The 18195-nt window shown below is 48.1% G+C and overlaps 1 protein-coding gene across 6 annotated transcripts in view; it reads left to right on the top strand.

Annotated features, from left to right (window-relative positions):
* Nucleotides 1-17054, top strand: part of LOC136572305 (zinc finger protein 665-like) — a 52706-nt gene extending 35652 nt beyond the window's left edge. For 4 of the 6 annotated variants that reach the window (XM_066572773.1, XM_066572776.1, XM_066572774.1 and 1 more), the window contains exons 2-9: nucleotides 1373-1525; nucleotides 2251-2418; nucleotides 2550-2741; nucleotides 2850-3002; nucleotides 3074-3197; nucleotides 3301-3392; nucleotides 11886-11943; nucleotides 15199-17054. In XM_066572773.1, coding sequence (XP_066428870.1) covers nucleotides 1421-1525; nucleotides 2251-2418; nucleotides 2550-2741; nucleotides 2850-3002; nucleotides 3074-3197; nucleotides 3301-3392; nucleotides 11886-11943; nucleotides 15199-16697 — 2391 coding nt within the window. In that variant the 5' untranslated portion in view covers nucleotides 1373-1420 and the 3' untranslated portion in view covers nucleotides 16698-17054. Of the gene's footprint in view, nucleotides 1-1372; nucleotides 1526-2250; nucleotides 2419-2549; nucleotides 2742-2849; nucleotides 3003-3073; nucleotides 3198-3300; nucleotides 3393-11885; nucleotides 11944-15198 lie in introns of those variants that run through there. The other 2 variants (XM_066572777.1, XM_066572778.1) reach the window with 2 other exon arrangements.
* Nucleotides 17055-18195: the final 1141 nt, after the last annotated feature.

Here is an 18195-nt window from a genome sequence, read left to right as displayed (position 1 = left end):
GTTATTGGTCAGGGGTCTCTGTGACTCGTGTCATTGGTCGGTGTGACTTGTGTTATGTCATTGGTCAGGGCTCTCTGTGACTCGTGTCATTGGTCGGTGTGACTTGTGTTATGTTATTGGTCAGGGCTCCCTGTGACTCGTGTCATTGGTCGGGGTGACTTGTGTTATGTTATTGGTCAGGGGTCTCTGTGACTCGTGTCGTTAGTCGGGGTGACTTGTGTTATGTTATTGGTCAGGGGTCTCTGTGACTCGTGTCATTAGTCGGTGTGACTTGTGTTATGTTATTGGTCAGGGGTCTCTGTGACTCGTGTCATTGGTCGGTGTGACTTGTGTTATGTTATTGGTCAGGGGTCTCTGTGACTCGTGTCATTGGTCGGTGTGACTTGTGTTATGTTATTGGTCAGGGGTCTCTGTGACGTGTGTCGTTAGTCGGGGTGACTTGTGTTTTGTTATTGGTCAGGGCTCTCTGTGACTCGTGTCATTGGTCGGTGTGATTGGTATTGTTTTCTTGGGTAATTTCATGTTCATCTGACATAAAATAAGTCACCTTCTGCTCGACTCTTGTTTAAGAGGACGAGCTGATTCTAAGAAAGATATTGGCATTCCTGATTTACAAGAAGAAGGGCTCGCTGGCTCATTTCTGCTGACTTGTCAGTACTTGACCTGAAGTATCAGGAGTTTCCTCCTTGAGACAAACAATACATTTGACCTGAGTTTATCAGGGAAGTCCAGGGAAGGTACAGAACTCGTCTTTTGCTGAGCTGAAAAATTTTTAAAAGCCCTTTTGCTCTTCGGGTCGCCCTCTCAGGTCCCAATGGCAGACCAAACTATCGAGGGCAGGCCAGAATTGCGCTCTCCAGAATGTTCATTCCTGCAAGAGGTTTCCTCTTACCAATAGTAGTCAAGTTCTAATCTCCGACTTCCAAGACTGGTACTTTATCAGACCATCTGTTTTATGTGACCTCCTCATTTAGAGCCCACCCTACAACTCCTAGGTCAGGCATTCCAAGCTGGTTGGCTTCAAACACCATGAAGTCCGTAGGTCCAGCTCTGAGTCTGTTAATTCCTGACCTGACAGGAACCAGAGTGTGTCTGAGATGACTACAAGGGGATTTCTAGACACTCTTACCCAAATATATGACTACATGGGACCCGGAACCGCTGCTGACTTCTGTAGTACCTTCTTGGGAGCAGAAGATTTTCTCAGAGCTTCAGGGATAAAGCCAGCTTTGTCTATTGGCCCATATATACATATATCCTCTCCGTTACACGCTATCAGTAGTCCTCTATAATCCCCAGTTAGTGACTAGACTTCAGGGAAGATGTCCTTCCAAATGTGATTTTACATCCTGTCTTCCTCATTCTCTCCCAGGTGCCGGAGGGGCTGGACTCTCACAGCTGAGGTCTCCTGTGAGGAAGGATGGTCTTACTAGATGACCCACCAGGGATGGAGAAGGACAGAAGGAACATGGCTGCGGGGATATTAGACCTCACCCTAAACATGATCGACCTGATAACCGGAGAGGTGAGAGGTTTTATCTTCATTAATAAAATAAGTGAATGGAAAGGTGAAGGATTCTTAGGGTGGCTTTACATGAGCAAAATATTGGCAGACAAATTGCCAAAATGAGCAATTTTTAGCAATAGTTGGGGGTGTTTCTGCTGGGAAGGACTAGGACCATTGCTTATAGTGAGTCCGCCCTCAATGCCGATAGGTACAGAGAGATTTCGGACAAAGTGGCATCACCTTCTATGTGCTGCTATTTTGGTACAGCTCCATATCTCTACCAACATGACCAAGCACCATGTCATAGAGCATGCAATCTTGAGGCCTGGTTTGAGGAGCAGAATGTCTGCGAGCTTCATTGGCTAGCCCGAAGTCCAGATCTCGATCCGTGCACCCCTAACACACCGATCATTTCCCGCATCACTATCTGAAGCTCTCCTGGAGGAATGAAAGTAAATGCCTCCACACATCTATGGGAATCTGGTGGAAAGTAGCCGCGGAGGGGGACTGTAGTCATTGAGGTCAAAGGCGGCCCAACATAGAATCGGAGTGACAATTGAAGGTGTTCTTGCTCAATGTAAAGAGGCCGTCATTCATCTTTAAATGACTGCCTGATCACCATGAACGGATGCGGGTGGATAGAAGATGCTCTGCTTCCATTCCCTGAATGACTATCGTTTTGATTTGTTCAGTTAAAGCCACCCTTAGACTCCATGTAGTGATCAGTTTCTCACCATACATAGGATTATCCAGTAGTGAAGAAGTTGTTTGGTGAGCTTGTGACTCCCTGTGTGTCAGGAGGATGGAGCCGGACCCAGAAACCCATCACCAAGCCTCCACCTCATGCACAGATAGAAGAGAAGAAGTTCTTAGAACTCGCCAACAAGATGACGGAGCTGCTGACAGGAGAGGTGACTGCGGGGAATGTGGGGGGACATTATACCGGGGGGCTCTGGCTGATGACAGAAGAGGTAACTGTGGGGAATGTGGGGGGACATTCTAGCGGGGGGCTCTGGCTGATGACTGGATATTGTGTTGTCAGGTTCCTATAAGGTGTCAGGATGTGGCTGTCTATTTCTCCATGGAGGAGTGGGAGTATTTAGAGGGACACGGGGATCTGTACAAGGACGTAATTATGGAAATTGATCCACCAAGGATGAACAAGGATAGACACAACATGGCTGTTGGGATATTAGACCTCACCCTAGACATGATCGACCTGATAACCGGAGAGGTGAGAGCTCCACATGATATCACTCCTCTCTGCTAGTAAAGCAGGTAATGACTGGAAGGTGAAGTATTGTTGGCCTCCATGTAGTGATCAGTGTCTCATCATCCACAGGAGTACACAGTAGTGAAGACAGCGGCTGTGACTCCCATCATCCATCTCCAGGAGTCAGGAGGGTGGAGCCCCATCACAGCTCCTCCCCCTCACTCCCTGATCCAGAAGGTCCTAGACCTCACCAACAAGATGATGAAGCTGCTGACAGGAGAGGTGACTGCGGGGAACGTGGGGGGAGATTACACAGGGGGGCTCTGGCTGATGACTGGATATTGTGTTGTCAGGTTCCTATAAGGTGTCAGGATGTGGCTGTCTATTTCTCCATGGAGGAGTGGGAGTATTTAGAGGGACACCGGGATCTGTACAAGGACATCATGATGGAGGACCACCGGCCTCGTACATCTCTGGGTAAGAGGAGACCTTCCTGATTATAGAGAGCGGTAATGAGTGTCACCTAGACTCGCCCATCATCATATATACAATGTATTCAGTCTCTGGTTATTACCTATAGATGGATCCAGTAGGAGATCCCCACCAGAGAGATGTCCCTGCCGTCTGTATTCCCAGGACAGTCCAGAGGAAGATGTTCCGGATAACCAGCAGGTAGATGATGCTGAGGTTCTACAAATCCTCTATAGGTTGATGAGATGCAGCTTTCTACTAGACTCCTCCGGCCGCCTGCAGTAGACGCTCTAGTCCATCTTCTTGGCTGCGATCGGTTGGGGTTACACATGGTTTCTGGTTTCATAAAATGCAGTGTTGAACTTCCATCTGGTTGGATATCCAGTTGGTAGTTGAGATTCAGTGCGAGAGAAGTGTTTATTTCTGCTGTAAACCTTGCACGCTCCGCTGACAGCAGTATTGGGACATAGAAGGGGTTGAAACTGGATAATACTCCCATTCTTCCATCCGGTGTTGCCCCTTCGGCCTCAGTGACTGCAGTGCCCTCTGCGGCCACTTCCCACCAGATCCCATAGATGAGTGCAGGCATTTGCCTCCAGATAGTGATGGGTCTGCTGGAATTGAAGTGTTCAGATGTGCAGAATAAACTATTTACTTTTCAATAATTTTTATTGGGTTTTATAATAAACAAAAAAAAAGTAACAGAAGGTTGAGCTATAAGTTGTGTTAGAGTACAGCTACCGTGACAGAGAGATGCTGAACCTGCAGCGCGCTGCCGAATAGTAATGGGACCAATGTTCACCCTTACACACTGCCAGCATTTTTTCATCGGTGCAGTTGGACGAGACTGTAGATACTATTTCTTTTATGGTAGGTAAGTCAGAGCCTTCCCCGTTGCGTTGATTGTAACACAGTAACATAGTATGTAAGGCCGAATGAAGACAATGTCCATCTAGTCCAGCCTGTTTATCCTCCTGTGTTGATCCAGAGGAAGGCAAAAAACCCCAAGGCCAGAAGCCAATTAGCCCTTTTGAAGGAAAATTCCTTCCCGACTCCCTAATGGCAATCAGACTGTTCCCTGGACCAACCCCTAATAGTTCCTACCTGCCTGTATACCAGGATTGACAATTAACCTAATATTTATATCCTGTAATATCCTTCTTCTCCAGAAAGACATCCAGTCCCTCTTAACCTCCTCTATGGATCCTGCCATCACCACATCCTCAGGCAGAGAGTTCCACAGTCTAACTGCTCTTACAGTAAAGAACCCCCTTCTGTGTTGGTGATGAAACCTGCTTTCCTCTAGACGTAGCGGATGTCCTCTTGTTACCGTCGCAGTCCTGGGTATAAACAGATCCTGGCAGAGATCCTTGTATCGTCCCCTCATGTACTTATACATGGTTATTTGGTCGCCCCTTAGCCGTCTTTTTTCTGGGGTGAATAATCCCAGTTTTGGTGCCTCTCTGGGTATTCCAGTCCTCTCATTCCATGTATTAGTTTAGTCGCCCTTCTTTGAACCCCCTCCAGCCCTGTAACATCTTTCCTGAGCACCGGTGACCAGAACTGTGCGCAGTATTCCATGTGAGGCCTGACTAGTGCCTTATATAGTGGGAGGATAATGTTCTCGTCCTTCGCCCCTATACCTCTTTTACTGCACCCCAAGACTTTATTAGCTTTTGCAGCAGCTGACTGGCATTGGTGTAAGATGGGTTGTGTGTCGTATATGGCAGATAGTCATCCTGCATCCCAATGACCCATTTTCATCTGTATTACGGACCAAAATCACCCACAAAAGTATATAGGGGTGTAAAAAGAAAAGTCCAGTGAAAGCGTCTGTTACATGCACGTTCGCTGCTTTTTGTTTACACTTGTTGCTAGGAGACAGTGGACAATAAAGCGCCATCATCTGGGCCTTCTTGTATTTGTTTTTGCACATGAAAAATGCAGTGAATATGGATGCAATACAGATTAAGGAACCGCACATATGCCGTAAGCGGGCACAGACCTCACCGGGTGGGGGAGACAGCGGGGAAATAAGATGGCTGTCAGAGGTGGCTCTGCCGCTGCGTAGGTTGGCTGCGGCCTGACCCAGCTCCCAACGGTTGCAGTAGACATACACAATAGATCGTGACGCCAATATCCTTTACAGCAAACGTACTGATGGCGATTATAAAATCGTCCAATCCAGGGATGACCTGGTGAACCCAGGATATAAAGTTTACTCAACTCTTTAACAAGTCCATAACATTTCAGTGGTAACCGGCAAACTATGGTTCTCTCAGAAATGACTGTTACTGATTCCTTCTTAGGCAGAAGATAATTCACCGTTTTCTCTCTTGCTATCGTGAGGACGTTATTTGTGGCGGAATGAAGGGAAACTATCTGACACCCCTGTGGCCACTATCCTTCTGCTTGCTCGGAGGTAGCCTACTCACTGTTGACAGTGGCCGCTCTCTATTACAACTGGGATCCGTGAGGTCTTGCCCTGACTGGCAATGCTTCTTCCAGTGGGGATGAAATAGATACTACCTTCCCCGGGCTCTCCTCCTCTCACCTTCCTCTCTCCTTCCTCTCTCCTTCCTCTCTCCTTCCTCTCTCCTCCTGCTCTCCTCCCGCTCTCCCCCTTTCCCCTCCCGCTGTCCTCCTCTCCCCTCCCGCTCTCCTCCTCTCTCCTTCCTCTCCCCTCCCGCTCTCCTCCTCTCTCCTTCCTCTCCCCTCCCGCTCTCCTCCTCTCCCCTCCCGCTCTCCTCCTCTCTCCTCCTGCTCTCCTCCCGCTCCCCTCCCGCTCTCCTCCTCTCCCCTCCCGCTCTCCTCTCTCTCGTTCCTCTCTCCTCCTCTCTCCTTCCACTCTCCTCCTCTCCCCTCCCCTCCGCTCCCCTCCTCTCCTCCTCTCTCCTCCTCTCTCCTTCCTCTCTCTTCCTCTCTCCTCCCTCTCTCCTCCCTCTCTCCTCCCTCTCTCCTTCCTCTCTCCTTCCTCTCTCCTTCCTCTCTCCTTCCTCTCTCCTTCCTCTCTCCTTCCTCTCTCCTTCCTCTCTCCTCCTGCTCTCCTCCCGCTCTCCTCCTCTCTCCTTCCTCTCTCCTCCTGCTCTCCTCCTCTCCCCTCCCGCTCTCCTCCTCTCTCCTTCCTCTCTCCTTCCTCTCTCCTTCCTCTCTCCTTCCTCTCTTCTTCCTCTCTCCTTCCTCTCTCCTTCCTCTCTCCTTCCTCTCTCCTCCTCTCTCCTTCCGCTCTCCTCCTCTCCCCTCCCGCTCTCCTCCCGCTCTCCTTCCTCTCTCCTCCCGCTTTCCTCCCTCTCTCCTTCCTCTCTCCTTCCTCTCTCCTTCCTCTCTCCTCCCGCTCTCCTCCCGCTCTCCTTCCTCTCTCCTTCCTCTCTCCTCCCGCTCTCCTTCCTCTCTCCTTCCTCTCTCCTTCCGCTCTCCTCCCCTCCTCACCGCTCCCCTCCTCTCTCCTCCCTCTCTCCTTCCTCTCTCCTTCCTCTCTCCTCCCGCTCTCCTCCCGCTCTCCTTCCTCTCTCCTCCCTCTCTCCTCCCTCTCTCCTTCCTCTCTCCTTCCTCTCTCCTCCCGCTCTCCTCCCGCTCTCCTTCCTCTCTCCTTCCTCTTTCCTCCCGCTCTCCTTCCTCTCTCCTTTCTCTCTCCTTCCTCTCTCCTTCCGCTCTCCTTCCGCTCTCCTCCCCTCCTCACCGCTCCCCTCCTCTCTCCTTCCTCTCTCCCTCCTCTCTCCTTCCGCTCTCCTTCCTCTCTCCTCCCGCTCCCCTCCTCTCTCCTTCCTCACTCCTTCCGCTCCCCTCCTCTCTCCTCCTCTCTCCTCCGCTCCCCTCCTCTCTCCTTCCGCTCTCCTCCCGCTCTCCTCCCGCTCTCCTTCCGCTCTCCTTCCGCTCTCCCCTCCTCTCTCCTTCCGCTCTCCCCTCCTCTCTCCTTCCGCTCTCCCCTCCTCTCTCCTTCCGCTCTCCTCCCGCTCTTCTCCTCTCCCCTCCCCTCTGCTCCCCTCAGCTCTCCTCCTCTCTCCTTCTCTGTCCACTTTTCTTAGTCTAGACTTTAGAGTAGGCACAGTCTTGTTTACTCTTATTCATTCCTTCTTTCTTTTTCCTCACCCTCTCTCCTCATCCTCTTCTTCTAACTAACTACACCCCTGTGCTAGTATTTATAACCTCCCTCTCAGCTAACCCCTGGGGATTCTGGGTGAACCCTTCTACCCAATCCCAGGACTGCTCTTGGAGGTTACTCACAAGACACATGAGGGTAGGTAGTCTCACACATATACAAGTTAGACAGAGACAACACCAGTGACCTTACAGTGACCCCAGACAGTGACCTTACAGTGACCCCAGACAGTGACCTTACAGTGACCCCAGACAACACACAAAACACCCCGGTCCCCTACATGGCACAAGACAGACAGACAATCACAACTACATTTCCACACTACGGGAGACAAAGTGCTGAGTGGCCCTGAAGTCGGGGACACTACACAGACACCCCAAAAATGCACACGCAGTGAAAACGGTGCATTTCTCATGGACCAAAATTGCAAACGCCGGTGTGAATGAGGCTTTAGAGTCTAAGGGTGAAAACCTTCAATCAAAACCAAACATTCAATTAATTCATAATCTCTGTAAATTAAAAAAACAGACACCCTCCCCCCTCCTATTCCTCAGTGACATCAGTATTCCCACCCTGTACTCTGTATTAGCTGAAGCCCCTTCGTCAGTGATTCCAGCCTCCAGTCTTCTTGGGGATGATGCCACAAGGTTTGCACCCCTGGATTTAGGGGTTTTCTGCCCTCTGTCAAGTTGGATGGGGGCCGTCTGTGGACAGCCATTGTCATGTCTCTCCAGAGATGTCCCATTGGGTTCAGGGCTCTGGCCGGCCCACTCGGGGTCATTGTCTTGTTGGAAGGAGACCCTTCTGCCCTGTCTGAGGTACCTTGTGCTCTGGATCAGGTTGTCATTATCTCTGTACTTCACTCCATTCAGCTTTCCATCCACCCTGACCGGTCTCCCCTCCCACGCCATGATGCTCCATCACCAGGCTTCACTTTAGGGATGGTATTGGGCTGGTGATGAGCGGCGCCTGGTTTCCATTCCCCCTGACCGGTCTCCCCTCCCCCACATGATGCTCCACCACTAGGCTTCACTTTAGGGATGGTATTGGGCAGGTGATGAGCGGCTCCTGGTTTCCTTCCCCCTGACTGGTCTCCCCTCCTCCAGCATGATGCTCCACCACCAGGCTTCACTGTAGGGATGGTATTGGGCCGGTGATGAGCGGCTCCTGGTTTCCTTCCCCCTGACTGGTCTCCCCTCCTCCAGCATGATGCTCTACCACCAGGCTTCACTGTAGGGATGGTATTGGGCAGGTGATGAGCGGCGCCTGGTTTCCCTTCACCCTGACTGGTCTCCGCTCCTCCAGCATGATGCTCCACCACCAGGCTTCACTGTAGGGATGCTATTGGGCAGGTGATGAGCGGCGCCTGGTTTCCATCCCCCCTGACCGGTTTCCCCTCCCCCAGCATGATGCTCCACCACCAGACTTCGCTGTAGGGATTGTATTGGGCAGGTGATGAGCGGCGCCTGGTTTCCTCCAACCTGACCAGTCACCCCTCCCCCAGCATGATGCTCCACCAGAGATGGTATTGGGCAGGTGATGAGCGGCACCTGGTTTCCTCCACCCTGACCGGTCTCCCCTCCCCCAGCATGATGCTCCACCACCAGGCTTCATTGTAGGGATGGTATTGGGCAGGTAATAAGCGGCACCTGGTTTCCTCCAACCTGACCGGTCTTCCCCCCCCCCCCCCCCCCCCCCCCCCCAGCATGATGCTCCACCACTGGCTTCACTGTAGAGATGGTATTGGGCTGGTGATGAGCGGCGCCTGGTTACCTCCACCCTGACCGGTCTCCCCTTCTCCAGCATGATGTTTGTTCTATCACCAGGCTTCACTGTAGGGATGGTATTGGGCCAGTGATGAGCGGCGCCTGGTTTCCATCCACCCTGACTGGTCTCCCCTCCTCCAGCATGATGTTCTATCACCAGGCTTCACTGTAGGGATGGTATTGGGCTGGTGATGAGCGGCGCCTGGTTTCCTCCACCCTGATCTGCCTCCCCTCCCCCAGCATGATGCTCCACCACTGGCTTCACTGTAGAGATGGTATTGGGCTGGTGATGAGCGGCGCCTGGTTACCTCCACCCTGACCGGTCTCCCCTTCTCCAGCATGATGTTCTATCACCAGGCTTCACTGTAGAGATGGTATTGGGCAGGTGATGAGCGGCGCCTGGTTTCCTCCACCCTGACTGGTCTCCCCTCCTCCAGCATGATGTTCTATCACCAGGCTTCACTGTAGGGATGGTATTGGGCTGGTGATGAGCGGCGCCTGGTTTCCTCCACCCTGATCTGCCTCCCCTCCCCCAGCATGATGTTCTATCACCAGGCTTCACTGTAGGGGTGGTATTGGGCCGGTGATGAGCGGCGCCTGGTTTCCTCCACCCTGATCGGTCTCCCCTCCCCCAGCACGATGCCCCACCACCAGGCTTCACTGTAGGGGTGGTATTGGGCCGGTGATGAGCGGCGCCTGGTTTCCATCCACCCTGACTGGTCTCCCCTCCCCCAGCATGATGCTCCACCACCATGCTTCACTGTAGGAATGGTATTGGGCAGGTGATGAGCGGTGCCGGGTTTCCATCGCCTCTGACCAGTCTCCCCCAGCATGATGCTCCACCACCAGGCTTCACTGTAGGGATGGTATTGGGCCAGCGATGAGTGGCGCCTGGTTTCCTCCACCCTGACCGGTCTTCCCTCCCCCAGCATGATACTCCACCACCAGGCTTTACTGTAGGGATGGTATTGGGCAGGTGGGTGGCACCTGGTTTCCTCCAGACAGAACGCTTAGAGGCCAAGATGTTCCATCTTGGTGTCATCAGAGCAGAGAATCTTGTTTCTCGCAATCTGAGGGTCCTTGAGGATCTTTTAAGTAACTCCAAGGGGCTTTCATGTGTCTTACTGAGGAGGCTGCCAGAAAACTTAAAACTCACTCAGCAGAACATCTTCTGTTATTGATTGGTACTAATATACCTAATGATGAATATCTGCCCCCTTCCTGATTAGTAGGTGTAAGGCCTGAGGCCTGTGCATGCACCGAAGACTCACACTGAAACCTACTGTTCATCTAAATGAAACTTCTTTATTTTAATCAAGCTGCATGGGGTTTATAGACGGTATGTATGGGTAATACACCATGAAGTACGAATCTGTAGCTGATTGGTTATTGCCCTTATATGGATCTCTTCCTCAAGAAGCTGAGGTCTTATCTCGGAATTCCTGGATGAAGAATGCGCCATTTTGAGTAAAATGTTAAAAACACGGTGGGAGGGGGAGAGGAGAGGAGAGGAGAGGGGTTAGTCAGCACTTTCAGACAGGAAGCTGTGTTAGTGGTGTAGAGGGGAGGCACATATTTGCAGTAGGCATTTTACTTCGTTTATTACAATCCATTACTCTTCCATCTGTTTGGACATGTGACAAGTATTGCCGCGATCATGTAGGCTCAGTACTAGCCGAGACGCGTTGGGAATGTTTCCAGTCATGCACATTGGTGTTTTTATGTTATCTTTTAATTAAAGAACTGATTGTTAGGGAAACCTCGGTGGTGCTGGGTTTAGTTCACTATAACTCTACATGAACACCGGGACCCGGCTGGATTTGGACTTGTCATTTTTTGAAATCTTCTACAGTTCAATTTTTGTGTTTTTGCTCCCACTGCAGTTTTTTCTTTAGAAGTGGTTTTCATACAGTAAATCTACTGAAGAGGCCGTTGATCCAAGCCTTCTCTCGGGACTTTCCACAGATACCTGCTTGTCGTGGCCTAGAAGTTGGGATCTGCTTGAATTTCAGGAGCAGTTCTCAGTTCTCATCTTTTTGGAGAGCAGCATGATGGACTTACCTTCTGTTTTTGGAGTCCTTTTAGGCTTCCTACTTTGTGGTTGATTTGTGTTGGTCCTAGTTTCAGAAAATAGCTTGATGTTGTACGTAACGGTAGACCTGGGGATCCCCAGTTTTGAAGCAATCTCACAAATAGAAGGAACCTCTTTGTTGTAGTTGTGGTCTCTCGGCCGGGGAGCCATCTCCTACGATTCACCAACTGCAAATCCACGATGACCACGTGCTATCAATACTAATGATATTTACCTTGCCTCCTTGTTATCAAATACTCATCTCTAACCTTTAACTTCAACTTGATAAAGTTACAATAACACTAGAAACGCAATAGAAGTATTTACAAAAACACAACAATGATACCATGCAAGCAGGATGTAGACTGAGGGGTAAGTGACTTGGGGTGATATTGTGATACTAAAAATCCTGTGTGCAGTGAGCTGACCACAAAGGAGAAGAGCGACCGCTCTGGAGGAAAGAAGGTTCAGTCTGCAGCGCTAATAGGTCTTTACTGTAAAAGCCGTGAGGTCGCTGACCTGAGATCTGGGGTTACTGAGCCGTCATCACTTCTAGATAGACGGAGATCATTTCATGTAGGAAGACAGAAACCTGGCCAGATGTAGAATCCGTGGCTGGATGTTGGCCCCATCTGGTGGCCACTTAGGGGGATCCTTCTCCTTTAGATTGCTTCATGTCGTTTATGGCTTTTTGACCTCCATCTGGATAATCTTGTCTTCCTTTGTCTTTCTCCTCGTCTCCTGTGGGATCCTTGTAGGAAAGTTATGGTGGAAGAGCAGATGGACTGGAAGAGCCCATAATGGTGGCGGTGAACGGTAAGAGCCGTCCGTGAATCTGCTGGTTATTCTGTCCTAAATTGTAGACTGAGATGTAAAATGTTCTACCTGCCGCCCAATGGAGGCGACGGATATCATGTAGACACCTGCTGGTGTCCTGCTCCTCCAGTCAGGTGGATCAGTGGGTATTACCAGGTTTACTGGAAGCCTGGGAATAGGATTTAACCCATTAAGGATTAAGTGGTGTAAATAAATGGTGGGGGATTAAAGCTCCTGCAATCTAGAAGAATCAGGACAGATTCTTGGCTGTAAGATACAGTTGAGTACCCAAAGGAGAAGACAAAAGCGTATTTTAACTGCTTCTACCTTTTCTGTTACCAGCTACATAGCGCTCAGTGAGCGGCATTACCACTTCCCACATGGACCCCCAGCGTGTCAAAGCTGTTGGGTGTGAGCAGACCCCTGACCAGCTCTGACAGTGACAATTGTCACACTACGGGGATGGTTTCCCCTGTACTCGGGGTCCTATGGAAGATCCAGTTACAGCGGAAAAATGTGAAATACAAAACCTGTGTGAATCCCCCTCTGAGGTCTTATATGAGGTCACGGGGACAGATGTCAAAAATTACAGATTAAGATAAATATATTTAAGAAAAGAAAACCGCCCTCTGCTGATACCAACCTAAAGCGTCACAATGCCCAACACATGGCACAACATTCTCTTCATCTGGTTAGTAAGCCGTATTTACCGCGCTTTAGCATGAAGGCTTCAGGTGCTCCGACTGACCCGTCCAGCAGCTCAAATACCAACAAAAAGGAGGAAAACGCCTTAAAACACTTCTGTTATCCATCAAACTACAGATGCCGGGGTCCGTGTGACAGCAGCTCCACCCGCCAACACTTCTATCTTGATCACAGTGCCTGAGCCTTGGCATGGTGGGACATGGTAGCATTTGTAATTTTATCGGTTTTCTATAATAAATTCCCTCCCATACTTTATTTTAACATCAATATAATAATTTTAAAATAAAGAATTATAAATTTAAAAAACTATATACTTTTTCCTTTTTTGTTTCTACAGATTGCCCTTAATAAAATAAAATTTAAAAAAACGGAAAAAACATTTTGTGAAACAAAAATATTTAATAGCCGTATATGGGACAGAAAAAAAACGGAAAAAAGTATTTTACCAGATCAGGAGAATAAAATGGGTCCAGAGAACCACCACATGAGTAAAATCCCTGAGAAGGGTCTGCTCCATTGGGACTGAAACCCTCTGGTCCTTAAGGGGTTAAGGGCTCTCTCTTGTCAGCCATTGATTGATAGAATAACTGAGAGGAAGCGTAAAAATGTCTTCCTAAAGCTGAGGATATTGTGCTCCTAGTATAAGGCTGCCGATGTTGTACAGCCCCAATGCCAAAGAAGTCGGGCCGCTGTGTAAAATAATGGAAATGATTGTAAAGAAAAGGAGATTGCAGTGATCTGAAGACCTCCTCTGACCAGATTGTATCCACAGTAGAACATATCAGAGGGGGAGGAGACATTGTAACAATTCATACAAAACAAAAGGACCTCCTGTAGAAATTGATGACAACAACACATCTCACAAAAGGTGCGCGGAGCTGAGTCTACCGTTGGGTCGTGCCCCCTCTTCCACAGGACACGGCATCTGTGCTTTCCAATAAGTATTGCACATTCTAATTCCTCTGCCCACAGAACAGTTCTCCATTTTGCCTCGGCCCATTGTAAATGAGCTTTGGCCCACAGAAGACACCGGCGTTTCTGGATTGGGTTGATATTTGGCTTCTTCTTTTTGTGATACAGTTTACTTACATTTGTGGACTGCAGGGTGAACTGTGTTCAGAGACAATGATTTCTGGGAGTATTCCTGAGCCCTGCAGCGACTGGCGTGACAGAATCATGCCTGTTTTTAATGCAGCGCCCCCTGAGGGCCGGTAGATCTCCAGCATCCAGTACTGACCATCAGCCTTGTCCCTTGTACACATGAAGTTCTCCAGACTCTCTGAATCTCTTGCTGATGTTTTGTACTTTACATGGCGGGATATTCAAACTCTTCACAATTTTATGTTGAGGAACATTTGTTTCTGAAATTGTTCCACAATTTTTAGATGCAGTTTTTCCCAGATTCGCTCTACTTCTGAGAGACTCGGCCTCTCTATCATGCTCTTTTTTGGATACTTCTGTTCGAACTTTTTTGAGATGTGTTGCTGCATTTTTTTGTTAAATGAAATGGAAAAAGTCTCCCTTTCCTTTTCTTCTATTTTCTATTGTGAATAAAATATTGTTAGTTGAAATGTCCAAATCTTTGCATTCTCTTTTTCTTTACATTTATTACATGTTACCGTATCCCAAGTTTTTGTGAGTTGGGGTTGCACATCTAGACCTGACTGGGATAAGGCTGAGGATGCGGTACATCTAGCCTGGCGCGTGACTAGACTGAGGATGTTGTGCATCTACATCAGACCGAGGCAAGGCTTAGGATGGTGTGCATCTATAATGGCCCGTGACTAGACTGAGGATGTTGTGCATCTACATTACACAGAGGTAATGGTGAGGATGTTGTGCATCTGCATCAGACTGAGGTAGGGCTGGGGATGTTGTGCCTCTAGTCTGGGCAGGGAAAGGCTTGGATCTTTGGGTTTCTCAGCTTTCTATGAACATGATACAGAATAGTACAGGGGATTATTGACACAATCTCATGGTAAAGTCTCTTGTGGGACTAAACAAAGGCATATCTAGAGGAGGGGTCTGACTGACTTTCTTGGTACCCTTATAGAGATTATCTCATTAAAACAACTCCTATCTACGTGCCCTATTAAGGAATATGGACATTATAAATTAGAGTCCTCTGCTCGGAACCCATTCCATGAGCCAGAATGGAACGCTGCTCTTTTAGTGGTGCTCCCACTAGGATTACATAGATAGCCATGTGACTTTTCCCATATATTATATTTACTCTGCAGTGACTACAGGGCAGGATATGACTGTGTCTTTCATCACCAAACTCAACTGTTTGCCATTGGTGTTGGATGCGGCTCAAACCTGATGATTGAATGAGATCCCTTTAATTCTTAGAAGAGTCCAGTTTCTATGGATTTGGGGGCCCTCAAATTAGTATTTGATACTTGCAGTTTAATGTATTGATTAGAATCTGATGGCAGCTTTCCTGTAATCCTCCATGCATTGCTATGTCTTGATTTGCTGACTGTATTGCTCATTGTATAGTAAAGCATCACTTATTTGGTTTGGTAAAATATTTGTTCCCTCTTCCAGGTAAAGACTGTATCAGAGCCTCTCATGGACATCACCTTTTATCTCCCAATTATGAAGAGGTATATGATCAATCACGAACTGGAAAAAAAAGAAGTGGACATAAACTGGGCAAAATGTTTGCGTGTTCTGAGTGTGGGAAACCTTTTAAAAAAAAATCAAATCTTTCCATTCACAAAAGAATTCACATCGATGAGAGGCCGTTTTCATGTTCAGAGTGCGGCAAATGTTTTACTAGGAAGGCCGTGCTCGCTGAACATCAAACCATTCATACCGGGGAGAAGCCATATTCTTGTTCGGAATGTGGGAAATCTTTTACTAGGAAATGGTATCTTGTTGGACATCAGAGAATTCACACAGGAGAGAAGCCGTATTCATGTTTAGAATGTGGAAAATGCTTTATGCGTAAAGATTCTCTTGAGAGACATCAGAAAATACACAGGGGAGAGAAGCCATTTTCATGTTCAGAATGTGGAAAGTGTTTTACCCATAAATCAAATCTTGTTGAACATTTGAGGACTCACACAGGAGAGAAGCCATTTTCATGTTCAGAATGTGGTAAATGTTTTATACGTAGACATACACTGGTGGAACATCTAAAAAGTCACGCAGAAGAGAATCCATATTCAAGTCCCAATCTTGGTAACGATATTAGTCAGAAGGCAAGTCTTGCGAAACTTCTAAGAGTTAACATCAGGGAGACGCCATATTCATGTTCAGAATGTGGGAAACGTTTTAAAAAGAAATATAACCTTTCAATGCACATGAGAATTCACATCGATGAGAGGCCATTTCCATGTTCAGAATGCAGCAAATCTTTCACTAGAAAATCACATCTTGTTGCACATGAGAGAACTCACACAGGAGAGAAGCCATTTTCATGCCTGAAATGTGGAAAGTGGTTTAATCTTAAACATCATCTTGAAAGACATCAAGGAATTCACACTGGGGAGAAGCCGTATTCATGTTCAGAATGTGGGAAATGTTTTACCCAAAAATCAGATCTCGGCAAACATCAGAGACTTCACACAAGGAATAAACCACTTCATGCTGGAAATAAATCTTTTCATGCAGGAGAGAAACCATTTTCATGTCCTGAATGTGGGAAATGTTTCGGCCAGAAATCTGCTCTTGTTGCACACGAGAGAAGTCACAGAGGAGAGAAGTCGTATTCATGTTCAGAATGTGAGAAATGTTTCAGCCAGAAATCTGCTCTTATTATGCACCAGAGAAGTCACAAAGAAGAGAAGCCATATTCTTGTTTGGACTGTGGGAAATGCTTTACGCACAAAGATTCTCTTGTGGAACATCTAAGATCTCACACAGGAGAGAAGTCCTTTATATGTTCAGAATGTGGGGAACGTTTTATGCTTAAAGGTCATCTTGAGAGACATCAGAGAATTCACACAGGGGAGAAGTTATTTTCATGCATAGAATGTGGAAGCTGTTTTACCCAAAAATCAGATCTTGTGGAGCATCTCAGAAGTCACACAGGGGAGTAGCTATTCAGGATGTGGGGAATGTTTGTTTGCCAGAAACAAGTCTTGTTATCAGAGAAGTCACACAGGAGAAGCCATATTCATGTTCAGAATGGGGAAAAGGTGGCAGGTGTGGAGCTCCATTGTGGGACCTGCTGCCTCAAGATGCATTCTGATGCCCGACTAGAATACAGAAAACCATCACTGCCTATCACTGATATTGTTTGTATGATCTCCATACTAGCTATTGTGTGGTAATGGCCGGAGTCATCATCAATCACTCTCGCCATTGTAAATAACGCTAGTATGAGGAATATAGACGGTTTATTGTCGGAGAAAGAGAAGATTTGTTTCCAATAAACTGTTGCCATTTGTATATCAGAGCATTTACTGTGATGTTATTTACAATGTGACTTCTCATGGGTCGGGCTAATAGATGCAACAGCCAGAGTACTCAGGAGACCGAATCCAACTCCTGAAAGGGACCATAAATATGAAGAAGACTTCGGCAGCATGCATAGGAAAAATATATTCCTCCATCACATACAAAATGGCGCTTGAGGAAGGCCAATATGGCCGAAACGTCGCCTTTTTGTATGTAATGCAAGAATACATTTTTCCTATGGATTTGCACCCTTGCATGCTGCCGAAGTCTTTTTTCATATTTATGGAATGCCAAATGCTTACACGGATACACAGTGTCGGAAGCTGCACTTCTGCCCTGGTTCTGACAGCAGGCCATGTGGTATGGCTTCTTTCTCTGTGCCTGTCTTGTCATCAAGGACCCTGGCTGCTTGACTCATCCTAAAAACTAAGCTCGCCTCCCCTCTCACAACTGATGTAGAGACTGGGGGCTGCTTAGTTATTAAAAGGAGCCAAAAGAACATCCCTATGATGATGTGATGGGCACCGAAAGAGGAGCCATACCACGTGACCTAGTGCCAGAAGTGACAGCTCCATGTAAATATTTGGTGTCCCTGGACAACCCCTTTTAGGAATATAGTTGTCCCTAAAACTTGTCTGCTACTAATTTATTTTTTTTAAAAGGGTCGGAATATTGTAAAACAATAAATACATCTAAGACCCGCCGTAAGGTCCTCACACTTCCCTGCTGTCCCCATTCTCCATCTTCCCTGCTGTCCCCATTCTCCATCTTCCCTGCTGTCCCCATCTTCCCTGCTGTCCCCATTCCCCATCTTCCCTGCTGTCCCCATTCCCCATCTTCCCTGCTGTCCCCATTCCCCATCTTCCCTGCTGTCCCCATTCTCCATCTTCCCTGCTGTCCCCATTCCCCATCTTCCCTGCTGTCCCCATTCCCCATCTTCCCTGCTGTCCCCATTCCCCATCTTCCCTGCTGTCCCCATTCCCCATCTTCCCTGCTGTCCCCATTCTCCATCTTCCCTGCTGTCCCCATTCTCCATCTTCCCTGCTGTCCCCATTCCCCATCTTCCCTGCTGTCCCCATTCCCCATCTTCCCTGCTGTCCCCATTCTCCATCTTCCCTGCTGTCCCCATTCTCCATC

Source organism: Eleutherodactylus coqui, chromosome 7 (assembly GCF_035609145.1).
Source record: "Eleutherodactylus coqui strain aEleCoq1 chromosome 7, aEleCoq1.hap1, whole genome shotgun sequence".
Taxonomy (NCBI): domain Eukaryota; kingdom Metazoa; phylum Chordata; class Amphibia; order Anura; family Eleutherodactylidae; genus Eleutherodactylus; species Eleutherodactylus coqui.
The sequence above is the reverse complement of the archived record's forward strand: the minus strand, read 5'-3'. Positions and strand labels throughout refer to the sequence as shown.